Source organism: Tamandua tetradactyla, chromosome 9 (assembly GCF_023851605.1).
Source record: "Tamandua tetradactyla isolate mTamTet1 chromosome 9, mTamTet1.pri, whole genome shotgun sequence".
NCBI lineage: Eukaryota > Metazoa > Chordata > Mammalia > Pilosa > Myrmecophagidae > Tamandua > Tamandua tetradactyla.
In genome coordinates, this window is record NC_135335.1 from 35,583,035 (window position 1) to 35,596,320 (window position 13,286).

At 37.0% G+C, this 13,286-nt stretch overlaps 1 protein-coding gene and 1 pseudogene across 24 annotated transcripts in view; both read left to right on the top strand.

Moving 5' to 3' along the window:
* Nucleotides 1-13,286, top strand: part of TMCC1 (transmembrane and coiled-coil domain family 1) — a 390,104-nt gene that overhangs the window by 332,605 nt on the left and 44,213 nt on the right. Inside the window, exons 1-2 of one of the 23 annotated variants that reach the window (XM_077116471.1) lie at nucleotides 109-1,556; nucleotides 6,391-6,681. The exons of 20 other annotated variants lie outside the window; for them this stretch is intronic. In XM_077116471.1, coding sequence (XP_076972586.1) covers nucleotides 6,580-6,681 — 102 coding nt within the window. In that variant the 5' untranslated portion in view covers nucleotides 109-1,556; nucleotides 6,391-6,579. Of the gene's footprint in view, nucleotides 1-108; nucleotides 1,557-6,390; nucleotides 6,682-13,286 lie in introns of those variants that run through there. 2 more of the 23 variants (XM_077116470.1, XM_077116475.1) reach the window with 2 other exon arrangements.
* Nucleotides 1-13,286, top strand: part of LOC143646973 (glia maturation factor beta pseudogene) — a 44,240-nt pseudogene that overhangs the window by 13,392 nt on the left and 17,562 nt on the right. The gene's annotated exons all lie outside the window — the stretch shown is intronic.

Consider the following 13,286-nt stretch of genomic DNA (forward strand, 5'->3'; position numbering starts at 1 on the left):
TTTGTGGCAAGCAAAAACAGCAGACTGCCTGACAGGGGGTTTTGGTAAGATAAATGTGTTGCTTGTGATGTTTTCTTCTTTTTTTTTTCTTTTTTTGGTTACATTTCTTCATCAGGTATAATAGAATTGTCTCTTAGCAATAACTATAACATTTTACAGAATCATATTTGATGGTAAAGGATAAACAAGGGAGCCAGAAAGGAAAACATTATTTCTGGTCATTCATTTATGACCTTCAGAGATAATTACCAAGTTTTCTCAGATGTTCATGAATAGGCAGAGGCCAGAAATTTCAATAGCAAAAAAAAATGTGAACTAACAATTAGATAGCCTTTCCCTCTTTTGAACAATCATAATTACCCCGTTTTATTCCCCCTTAACCTTCCCTATGGCTTAAGTGAAGAAGGAAAAATAAAAGCTTCCTCCCTCTTACTGAGTTGTCACCACTAGAACAGTAATAGGCTAAGACATACATATGGAGGTGCAGGAAGGCAAGATGAGACTATTTTCATAGCTATGCGTTGGTGGGTATTTAGCTTGGATTAATTATCAGTGCTGTTCAGTATCAAGTGATTGTTAGTGCTGTCTGTTTGCCTGCATTGTGATTAAATCCTATTTTTGTTCATTTTCATTTATTTTTCTTCGCCAGACCCAATTCTGTCAGAAAAAGCTTTTTCTTGTTACTATTAGTACATGCTAGCCTTTATTGGAGAAAAGGTAATTGCAGAAAGTAGCCCTAAAATATTTATGGACCTCAAGAAAGATAAGGACATTTTCTCTTTTAAATCTAGGTTTTGCTTTTAACAGATTTTTAGAGTATTGATTTTAGAATCTTTAACAGGCATATTATTGTAAGTTTGAGAAATGAGTTGCATTAGATCTGTGAAACCCTACCAGAATTGCCTTGTCCAATCTGCTCTTAATTGCATTCTGTTTCTCATATTTTTCTAAGCATGAGGGTTTACTTTGCCTCGTCCTAACTTATGCAAGTGTTGCCAGAAGATAATAGTGACTGTTATTTATTAGCCTAGCTCAGATCTTGTTCTTATGCCTCTTTTCTTACCAGTAGGGAGAGCTAAGTTTCCTAGCTGCTGCAAAAGGGCACAGAAGAGATTCATTGAGGCCTGACTTTTTGCTGACTCATTGGTTATGTAAGTCTTGTGAACATGGCTATCTATATATTCCATTAGGTACTGGACAGGTGGCCCCTTCCCATTGTACTGACCTTTTCCTCTCAGTATCTTTCTGTTCCTTCTGGAAGCCTTTTGCTAATACCAAGTTTCAACCTTCTACGAGTGAATACTAGGAAGCAGTATATAAGTAAATCCTTTTTATTTATTTATCTTTTTGAGTCACCTGCATTTTTTAACTATGTATTTTCATCTTGGTTATGATCAAATTCCAAATTCTATATTCTCTTGTCACAGTAATGGAACCTACAGCAACAATGCCTTTCTTTATGACCTGATTAAAGCAACGATTCCCTTTTCTGTGTTCGAGGGCTCGGTTTAAATGTCACCTCTTCAAAGAAGCCTTCTATGACCTCCCATTCTACAGTAGGTTCCCTCCCTTGCATTATTCTTCTCGCAGCACCTGTTACTTTCCTTCATAGCCCTTTGCACAGTTTGTATTGTTACTCATTTTTTCTATCACTTTTCTCTTCAGCCATAAGCCTAATAAAGGCAGAGACTGTGTTTAATTCATCATTGAAAGGCTGTATTGGAAGAAAGGCAATATTACATGTGCGAAGGCCTTATGGTGGGAGAAAATACAATAAACATCAGGGACTGATAAAAAAGGCCAGTGTGACTAGAATGAGGGCAGCCAGGGGAAGCCTATGAAAAGATAAAGCTAAAGAGAGGTAGATGCAGGGCCTGACCATATAGGTCTTTATAAACCAAAGATTTTAGTTCTTTATTTTCTTTTAAGAATTGAAGAAAGCTATTAAAATAATTTAAGATTGGGTGATTTAGGACTTAAACAAATTTTTTTCACAAACTTAAGTGAGGACCTAAATGAATGCAGCTAGATTAGTTAGCATGAGTGGTCCAAGAGAGAAGTGATTGTTTGTCCTGAGGTGATGGCTGTAGTGACAGATGGGGAGTATGTCGTAAGCTGGTAGAAATGTAGAAAGGAAAATCAGCAGAGCATGGCATTAGATTGGATATAGACGGAAGGCAGAAAATATTAAGAATGGCTCTTGGGATATGTATGAAGGCTGATCTGGATAGGACTAAGGTATGTCAGAATACACAGTAAAGAATGATATCTTCCGTATCTTAAAACTTCCACTTCTGTGCGAGACTAAAAGGAGAGATGTTTATTTGGTGCAAAATTTATATTTGGGGTAGTGCATTTCCTATTTGACTTGTATGGTCAGTTTAGTTGAACACCATAAATACATGGAATCTTGAATAGGGCATGAGAGCTTATCGGTTTGTCCAGGTTGGTGTGATGCCCCAAAATATCCCAGAGTAGTTTGGGCAGTGAATAAAGAAATATTTGCAAAATCTCCTTGGGGGAATGGGGAGAAAGGAGGAAATATTCAACTTCCCCATTTGGAGAATTTCTGATATTCTTGCAAGCAGTGGGAACAATCAAATCAATAGGCCAAGCCCTCGATCTTGGGGGTTTTCCCCTATGAAACTTATTCCTTCAAAGGATAGGTTAAGCCTACTTATAATTATGCCTAAGAGTCATTCCCAGAGAACCTCTTTTGATGCCCAGATGTGGCCTCTCTCTAAGCCAACTCAGCAGTGAATTCAGTGCCCTCCCTTCTATGTGGGGCATGACTCCCAGGGATGTAAATCTCCCTGGCAACGTAGGGCAGAACTCCCAGGATGAATTGGGACCTACCATCAAGGGATTGAGAAAGCCTTCTTGACCAAAAGGGGGAAGAGAAAAATGAAACAAAATTAAGTTTCAGTGACTGAGAGATTTCAAACAGAGTCAAGAGGTTATCCTGGAGGTTATTCTTATTTATTATATAGATATCCCTTTTCAATTTATGGTGTATTGGAGTAGCTGGAGGAAGTACCTGAAACTGTTGAACTGTGTTCTAGTAGCCCAGATTCTTGAAAACAATTGTATAAAGATATAACTTTTACAGTGTGACTGTGTGATTGTGAAAACCTGTGTCTGATGCTCCTTTTATCCAGGGTATGGACAGATTAGTAAAAAATATATGGATAAAAAATAAATAAATAATAGAGGGGACAAAAATAAATAAATAATTGGGTAGACTGAAATACTTAGTGCTCAATGAGGGGGAGTGGTAAGAGGTATGTATGTATGAGGTTTTCTTTTTATTTCTTTTTCTGGAGTGATGCAGATGTTCTAAAACATGATTATGGTGATGAATACATAACTTTGTGATGATATTGTGAGCCATTGGTTATATACCATATATGAAATGTTTTATGTGTGAGATTTGTCAATAAAAATGTTTTTAAAATAAAAAGGAATTGGAAAAAATGAAAGAATGGCTCTTGGGTTTTGGTTTGGTTTAGTTTGGTTTGAGCTTTATAATTTGATGGATAGTGATGTTTTAGATGACCAGGAGGATTATGACGTTTAGTTTTGGACGTGTAGATTTTGATAATAGTCAAATAACCATTTGGTCCTACAAATCTGGGTTCTAAAGGAGATCCTACTACTCTTATCATTAGTAAACCTTCAGTAGTATCCTTGGAATAAAGTTCCAGACAGAAGTTTAGATCACCATGGCAGCTCTCCTCCCACCATAGCCCTCTCCTATGCCATGCTTGTCTAGTTTCATGAACCCTTCAGTTATCTGGCATTTCCTTTTTCTGTATGCCTTTGTTCATACTGGACTGTTATTCTGAAATATGTTTCCTTGCCCTATCTTTTCTAGCGAAAACTTCCTTTCAGTTGTCATCTCCTCCAAGAAGCCTTCTCTATTCTCTTTCCTTTCTTCTGAATTCATGGCTTCTTCCCGTATTCAAGAACTACTTTGCTATCCTATCCGCTACATCATTTACTTAATTGGGACTGTATTTCAGTTGCTCATATCCATGTTTCACCAAATCATATGTTCCTTGAGAACAGGGATTACACCTTGATTTCGGGCTTTACATAACCAAAACAAGGATATTTACAAAATGAATTAAATAATAGAAGCCTCAGTCTTCTCTATAGCCTGCTTCTTCCTTAGTGTTATAGCACCATGATGTGCTTCCCTAATCATTATCTCAAGATCATCCTACATTTTTTACCCTTCAAATCTAAAAACTGCTCCCTTTTATCATGTACTTTCCTACTTTTGATATAAACTCTATTTGTAATATCTCAGAAAAACTGAAATCTCTCCATCATTCATCACATGTAAAGGAATTAGCTAAGGCAAGAAAAGAAAAATAGCTGGACCTTTTTTTCTGTTTTTCTTATTTTTCCGTTCTCTGATTGGAGTAATTCCAGAATCTATGCAGTGTATTTTCAGTGAGATTGCTATTGGCATTTAATGTGAGATAACTGTTGACCAAAAATATTCTGCACATTACAAGAAGAATGCTCCCTATGCATTTCCCAGTGCCTTACTACCCCCAACCCTAGTACTGCACATATTTATAAGCTTATGCTATTTCTTTATAGATGTGCTTAATTTAATCCTTTTTAGTCATATATTAAAGTTGTCCTGTTGTAACTTGAAAGTATAAACTAGATTATATCTTTTATGTTACATATGAGAGAGTTGGTCTATATATTATACTCAAGAGCACAAGGATGATTTCTCCCTTCTGTTTAAATAAATTTCTCTTGAAATAATTTTTTGCTCAGTTGCAGGTAGTCACATAATACTGGAACTTCAGTCTCTTAAAGATCAGGCATAGATCTCTGCTTATAAAACAGAGAGCCCAAAAGTTGGAATTAAAGACTAGTTTAGGGCGGGACACGGTGGCTCAGCAGGCAAGAATGCTTGCCTGCCATGCCAGAGGACCCAGTTCATTTCCCGGTGCCTGCCCATATAAAAGAAATTAAAAAAAGGCTAATTTACCTCTGAGTTAGGTTTTTGAGGTAGAAAATGAGGACAGTCATGCCTGCCTCAGCAGATTGAGTAACCAAGTGTTAAGCATGTAGTAGAAGATGCACAATACATGTTAGTTCCTTTTCTTTCTTCTGCCATGATGAATCGTAGGTCCACTCCTCGTGTTGTCGTTCTCAATCTGAACAAACAGCTGATTTCTAATACAAACTGAAATAGGAAAGAAAGATCCAAGCTTCTTACTAATGACCAACAGCTCTTTATCTTGTCTTGTCTTGGTGTAGAAAGAGGAGATAGGAAAGGTGCAGTGTATGTTCAAAGCATGGAGACCAAGGAAGCCAACTTGTGAAACTTGAGAGTAGCATGGCTCCTAGTTAGAGACAGATTAACAGAAATTCCCTTCTCCAGGTTAGGAGACAAAGCTGACCTTAGGTTGTTTCTCTTCTCCTTTTCTTGCCAAGTAGTAGAGAATCCCACCAAGGTTTCGTATATTGATCCCACCCCAAAAGTGGCATTTTAAAGAATTCCCAGATGATCAGATCGTATGAATAGCAATCCTAATGTATTTACTTTACTTTCCAAAAAAGGAAACGTCATCACTTTTGAAAATTCTTAAATTCAGTGGGGTCACTGGATTTTTTGGAAGGTGGCTGTATTGCTTTTTTATCCAATTTACGTAGTTTGTTTAAGCAACAGATTACAAGTAGTTGGGGTGGACAGGAAACATCACCTCCAATATCGAGAAGCAATATAAATACATCCTCAAAGTTGAGGATAAGACTACTATTGGACCACTATCTATCCAGTGGTCTAGTCATTGGTCATTTTCCCAATGCATAGAAACCTCTGCCATATATATGTGGCTGTTTGTTTTATTAGTAAAGATGTGCTATTTACATAAGCCTCCAAATTATGTCTAAGAATATCAAGACAACTTTGTTTGGGTCTTGTCTCAAAGCTTTGGGTTCATATACAAATATAATTCTTCAAAAAAATATTTATGGAAAAACTTAATATTGCTTTACAAGTAAGATATTAGTAACTACTTATTGGGCCTTTTCTATTTCAAGCATGTACTAAGTAAGGAATTCATCTGCCATTTAATCCTGCATGGTAGATGCTATGATACCCACTTTAAAAATGAGAAAAATAAATGAATTAAAATTAAAAATGAGAAAATGAACTCAGAAGTTTTCAGAAGTTTTCAGAATAATTGCTGCTGATTTTATCGTTTACCTACTTTATCATTTTCTCAAAATTATCTTAGTTTCCCTTTTAAGGAGAATAATGAAAGACAATAGAGTTTCTCATAGTCCCTTAAAAGCATAGGTGGTAATAGAAAGATATGTGTTTGAGGAAATGTAATATGATTCTAATTTTTCATTCAGCAGATGTTTAACATCTGTATACTGGACTCAGGGGAAGCCAATTTTAAAAAGACAAGAACTCGTCCACCCTTGGAATGCCCACAGACCACTGATAAACAAGGTGGATTGGGAAAAAGGAGAGCTAGAGATGCTTAAAACCATCAAGAAGACATTGGGATAATATTTGACCATAATGTAGATAGCTCTTGAATGGTTGGCATAAAAAGGATTGACATGCAGTGTCAATGCAGAGTGAAATCAGCAGAACTTGGAAACGGCTTAAAAACTTCGGAGAAACGAAAGGAAGATCAGGTAGATGATTTTACCCTGGATTACTGGGAAGGAAAGGATGACAGTGGGTATATAAGAAAACAAAAAGTCATTCTGAAGAAGAGAAGAGGAAATGATTAGTTTGAAACATAAAATTTTTTCAATTCTTAGGAGAATTAGGATGTCCAAATAGAAATAGCCACTAGTCAGCTGGCAGTTTAAGCCTAGAGACAGCTTTAAGGAGTCATCTATGTAGTAGATATTTTAAATCCTAGAGAGAATGCCACAGTTTAACACATCCTGCAGTCCTGGTGGACCAAACATACAGTCAGAGAGCTAGCTGCTGTATCCAGCAAGCACTATAAGCACCGGGGCCCAGGGACTGAGTTCTCAAGGGCCTGCAAAAATATCAGAAACTTAATGATTATCATTTAAAATAGAAACAGAAAATGTAATTAATAAATATTTAAAGAAATTTTACAAAATGTAGTTCTCATCAATTATTGTTATATTTAACATTCATAAACATTACATTTCTTTTGAAAGGAGCTTTAAGTTTAGATCTTCTCACTTCTTCAGTATGCATGTCAAGAATAGCCAGTAGCTGGGGATCTGGTCAACCAGGATGGCAGTATAATATACTCCAGGGTGCTATTCCTCCACAGAATCTTTAAATAGCTAGCAACAACCAACAAAGCCATCATCCTCAAAACTAAGGAACACAGTTAACAGGTTGCATTAAGTGGGAAAATGTTGAATCAAGAAAACAGTTTTTAAAACAGTTGGAGAGGCTCCTGGCGCCCTAGCTGGTTGCCCTCCCACACCGCCCCCCTTGTGTTGTGGAGCCAGCCTGTACTCCCAATGTGGGACCCTGTCCCTTTTCTAAAGGAAACAGAGTAATCCCTATATGCATACTGGGGTGTCTGTATGTCATTGTTAGTCTATCTAGTGGCAACTGGAAAGATTAAACTAGGAAAACTCTTCTCAGGCTTGCCCTCCCAGAACTGCCCTGCAGGCAGAAAAAAGCACCTTGCAGATAGTTAAGAAACAATTAAGTCATAGATGCCTGGGGAATACAGTAAAGCTCCCCAGAATGAGGGAAAGTTTATTTCATAAAGTGTAGAAAGGGTGTTTAATTCCTGTAAACAGGGGAATTCCTAAGGCCAAAAGAAAGCCCAAGCCCAGAACAATACCTGCACTTCACAATCAGCTTGGGCTGATCTTAATAGAAAGGCTAAACTCTGAAGGAGAGCTCCAGCCAAATCATAGAGGCAAGAAGACAGTGGTGCTGGAAGAAAATAATTGTCAACCAAGAACTTTTAATCCAAAGAGATTGTCTTTCAAAAATGAAGAACAGCCCCCTCCCCGTTGGATGTGGCTGAAGCTGGAGGCACGCAGGACCGGAGATGCTGCAGACCCAGGACCCAGAGCAGCTCAGCGGCGGTGAATAATAGCTCTTCAAGTCTGCAATAAAAAATGGCCTCCAATAAAACTACATTGCAAAAAATGGGAAAGAAGCAGAAGGAAAGGGTAAAAAGTGGAAGAGGCAAAGCCTGAAGAATTTGTGGTGAAAGAAGTACTGATTCAACGTGTAGTATATGGGAAGGTGGAGTTTTTCCTGAAATGGAAGGGATTTATAGATGCTGATGATACTTGGGAGCCTGAAGAAAATTTAAATTGCCCAGAGTTAATTGAAGCATTTCTTAATTCTCAAAAAGTTGGTAAAGAAAAAGATAGTACATGTGCCGGTTTGAAAGGTTGTGTGTACCCTAGAAAAGCCATGTTTTAATCCTATCCCATTTTGTAAAGTCAGCCATTTCTTCTAATCCCTATTCAGAACTATATGTTTGAAACTTTAATTAGATCATCTCCATGGAGATGTAACTCAATCAAAAGTGGTTGTTAAGCCGGATTAGGTGGAGATGTGTCTCCGCCCATTCCAGGTGGGTCTTAATTAGTTCACAGGAATCCTATAAAAGAGGAAACATTTTGAAGAAAGGGGGAGATTCGGAGAGAGCAGAGAAAACGACAGAGCCACGAGAAAGCCACAAAATAGAGAACACTGCAAAACCACGAAGCAGAGAGTTCACGGCCAGTGACTTCTGGAGATGTAGAAGAAAAATGCCTCCCAGGGAGCTGGAGAGGAAGCTAGCATATGACACCATATTCTCGCCATGTGCCCTTCCAGCTGAGAGAGAGAGAAACCCTGACCATGTTCTCCACATGCCTTCACACTTGAGAGAGAAACTGTGAATTTCATTGGCTTTTTGAATCAATGTGTCTTTCGCTGGATGCCTTAGATCAGACATTTCTTTAGACTTGCTTTAATTGGGACATTTCCACAGCCTGAAAACTGTTAACTTGCAGCTTTAAATTCCCCTTTTTAAAAGCCATCCCAGGCAGGTCACGGTGGCTCCACAGGCAGAGTTCTTGCCTGTCATGCCGGAGACCTGGGTTCAATTCCTGGTACCTGCCCATGTAAAATACCAAAAAAAAAAAAAAAAAAAAAAAAAAAAGCCATTCCATTTCTGGTATATTGCATTCTGGCAGCTAGCAAACTAGAGCAATACAAAAAGAAACTCTATCTGACAGTGAATCTGATGGCAACAAATCAAAGAAGAAAAGAGATGCTGCTGACAAACCAAGAGGCTTTGCTAGAGGTCTTGATCCTGAACACATAATTGGTGCTACAGACATCCCTGGAAAATTAATGTTTCTCATGAAATGGGAAGATTCAGATGAGACAGACTTGGTGCTGGCCAAAGAGGCAAGCATGAAGTGTCCTCAAATTGTAATTGCTTTTTATGAAGAGAGACTAACTTGGCATTCTTGTGCAGAAGATGAAGCTCAGTAATTGTTTAGATTGCTTTTTATATATATTTATATATATATAAAATCTGGGTCTTGGTTTTTTAATTTATTAGCATGAAAAATAACTATTCTAATGGAAATCAAGTTTGATATGTTGGTTTTGAAGTAGTGTTATTGGGGGAGTTGTTAGGTATTTTGAGGGGTATTGGGTTTTTTTTTTGTTTTTGCATCAATATCACTGGTTACTTTGAACAAATAAAAGCTTTCTATAGTTGCTTCATTTATCAGAAAAGATCATTTGATACCATGGTATATTATTTCCTTTGCCTTAGAGAACAGCTTTTCTAAATGTGGGAAAAATTTCCATAGTCATTACAAATCAGAACTTGTATTTAACCCCATACATGCCTTAAGGAGACCATTCTGCGTTTTTTGTTTGTGTATGTGTATGTGTATAAATGCATATGTAATTTAACTTTTTTTATTGTATAGTATAACATATATACAAAGCAAAGAAATAAAAAAGCAATAGTTTTCAAAGCACTCTTCGAAAAGTGGTTACAGGACAGATCCCAGAGTTTGACATGGGCTACCATACTATTCTCTCATATTTTTCCTTCTAGCTGCTCCAGGAGGCTAGAGGACTTAAATACTTTTTTATTGTCACAATTTTTTTTCCTTTATTTTTTGTGAGCAATAACATATATACAAAAAAAGCTATAAATTTCAAAGCACAGCACAACAATTAGTTGTAGAACATATTTCAGACTTTGACATGGGTTACAATTTCACAATTTTAGGTTTTTGCTTCTAGCTGCTCTAAAATACTAGAGACTGAAAGATATCAAATTAATGATTCAATATTCATGTTCATTTGTTAAGTCCTATGTTCTATGTATAATTCCACCATCACCTTTGATCTTTCCATACCTCTCTTTTAGGTTGTTTGGGCTATGGCAATTCTAAATTTTTGATATTGGAAGGGACTGTCACTAATATGGTATAGGGAGATGGAACTATCTGATGTTCTGGAGAGGTTTAAAGACTTAACCAGGGATCCATCTGGAGGTTGTAGGTTTCTGGAAAGTTACTCTAGTGCCTGGAACCCTTGTGGAATCTTAGATATTGCCCTAGGTGTTCTTTAAGATTGGCTGGAATGGTCCTGGTTGGGGATTGGCAGATTATGATAGGTAGCAAGGTCTACCTGAAGCTTGCATAAGATCAGCCTCCAGAGTAACCTCTCGATTCTATTTGAACTCTGTATACTACTGATACTTTATTAATTACACTTCTTTTCCCGCTTTTGGTCAGGATGTAATTGTTGATCCCACAGTGCCAGGTCTGGATTCATCCCTGGGAGTCCTCTTCCATGTCACCAGGGAGACTTCACCCATGGATGTCATGTTCCACATAGGGGGTGGGCAACGATTTCACTTACAGAGTTGGGCTTAGAGAGACTGAGGCCACATCTGAGCAACAACAGAGGTCTTCCAGAAGTAGCTCTTAGGCATGCTTGTAGGTAGTCTAAGCTTCTCCACTACCAACATAAGCTTCACAAGAGTAAGCCTCATGATCGAGAGCATGGCCTATTGATTTGGGTATCAGTTGCATATTCTTTCTCCCCTCCCTCAGGGGACTTTGCCAGTACTTTTTGATTATCTGATTAATATACTCTAGGATATTTCCAGGCATTAAAATAATCTATACAAGATTAAAGGACCTCTTTTCTTAATCTGTTGAACAACTGTGTTTCAGTTGTTCAAATGAGCTATACAAATAGGTTGAATTAGATTATGCATTACAGAAAATTTCAATTCCAGATCAAATAAACCTTTCTTCCACTGGTCTCAAAGAGTATGTGTGGTTCTAAAATATAGACACTGTTTTCCTTACTCCTATGTTCTGAATTATTTTAACCCCAACCTGTTCGGCTTCATTCTTATCTCTGAATATCAGATTATATATATAAAACGGCCTCTCAAAATCCAGAAATAAAAATCACCACTCTGGACTTAATATGTCTGCTCTAAAAGCTTACAATTTAAGCCCCTGTTTTCTTATAAGCATTTTCTGAAGATGACCATAAATACCATTGTTGTTTTTGTTTCTGGCTTATTTTGTCTCACCAAATGTCCCACATGTTCATTCACATCATTGCATGCCTCACGTTATTGTTCCTTTTTGAGGCAGCACAACCTTGGTTCATAAGTATACACCATCGTTCACCAATCTACTTCTCCATCAACGCATCCTTCAGCCACCTGCATTCATCAGGCATCATGAGAGGGTCCAAAGTCCACAGTCCATCAACATTCTCAATTTTAGATAATTTCATTGTTCTCTAGAGATAGAAAACCAATAAACACACCCTGACCAAATAGGAAATCTAAACCTCCGTTAACTCTTGTCCCTCACCCCATTATTTACCTCTGCTGTTGCTGTGGTAGTGCTGATGGTTTCCTTTTGAACATAGCTCATAGTATGCAGTAGCAGTTTTCCTCCTGTACCCTAGACTTAAACACTCTTTATACAAGAATCATATCTTTGAAGTAATTCTTACAAGAACTCATTCATATTCGTATTTCTAGTGTGATTCAGTGGGACACGTAGGTCTATACAACCCCTTTCAGTCTTGTTCATCTTCAATATGGTAATATTACTTCTAGACCCACTAGAGAATCACCATCATACCTATCTATTCGTTACATTGAAGTTCAACCTCATTAGCTAACGGTTCACCCATCTCTAGCTTCTATGTATCTGTAGGTCCCCTATATTCTGTATTATAAGCCTCTGATTATACCTTTATACTGGTCATAAAAGTGGAATCATACAATTTCTATCCTTTTGTGTCTGGCTAATTTCTCTCAAGGCTTATGTCCTCAAGGCTCATCCATCTTGTCATGTGCTTCAGGACAACATTTTGTCTTACTGCTGCATAATATTCCATCGTATGTGTATACCACATTTTGTTGATCCTCTTGTAATACATATTATTTTTTACATTCATCAAAAACAAAACCATTAAAAAAAAAAACAGCATTTCACAACCATGGATAAGTCCGTGGTGCCTCTGTGATGCCATCACTCTGAGCAAGAAATTGCTTAAAGTTAAATTGAAAATTTTCCTTAAGTCATAAACATTTAAATCATATAGATGATTCAGTAATTAATTGGATAATTTAAATATAATACAAATAGTTTTAATTGGACAATTTAAACATTACAAGTAATTTATATAATTTGAAGCAGCCAGAGCAAAATCCATTTCTATATATTTAATCATATAAATGCAAAATATTTGTGAAACTCTAAGAAGAAACTCTACCACAACCACTAATCTCCCCACCCAAATGAGAAAATAAGGTAAATACTGTTTGTTTTCATTAGTCAAACAAGGTGTAGTTAAAAGGTCATTTAAGGGTTCCTTCTAGAGAGCCATTATTTTGTGGAAAGTTGAAATCCCTGTGCTATATTGACTGAAAAAGTCATAATTCATAGAAACCTAATCAGATGGTTAAAGATGTTGCAATTTAAGACCAGTGGCATAAATGGGTAAATAAATTTGTAATCTAAACTGTTTACCTGCATGTTTTTCTTTACCCCCTATGCATTCCTTACATGTAGGCTCAATCTTTTCAGTATTACGGTTACTGGTTCAGCAGAAGCCAGAGCAAACAATAACTTCATAGTAATTGGAATGTTATCCAACTGTATATTGTTTACTTTATTGTAAATACTGGTGAACAGTGGTCAATAAATAGTTTTATATTTTTAAAAAGTGAAGTACAGATTAAGATATTCCCAGATAAATAAAAGCTGAGGGATTTCCTCAC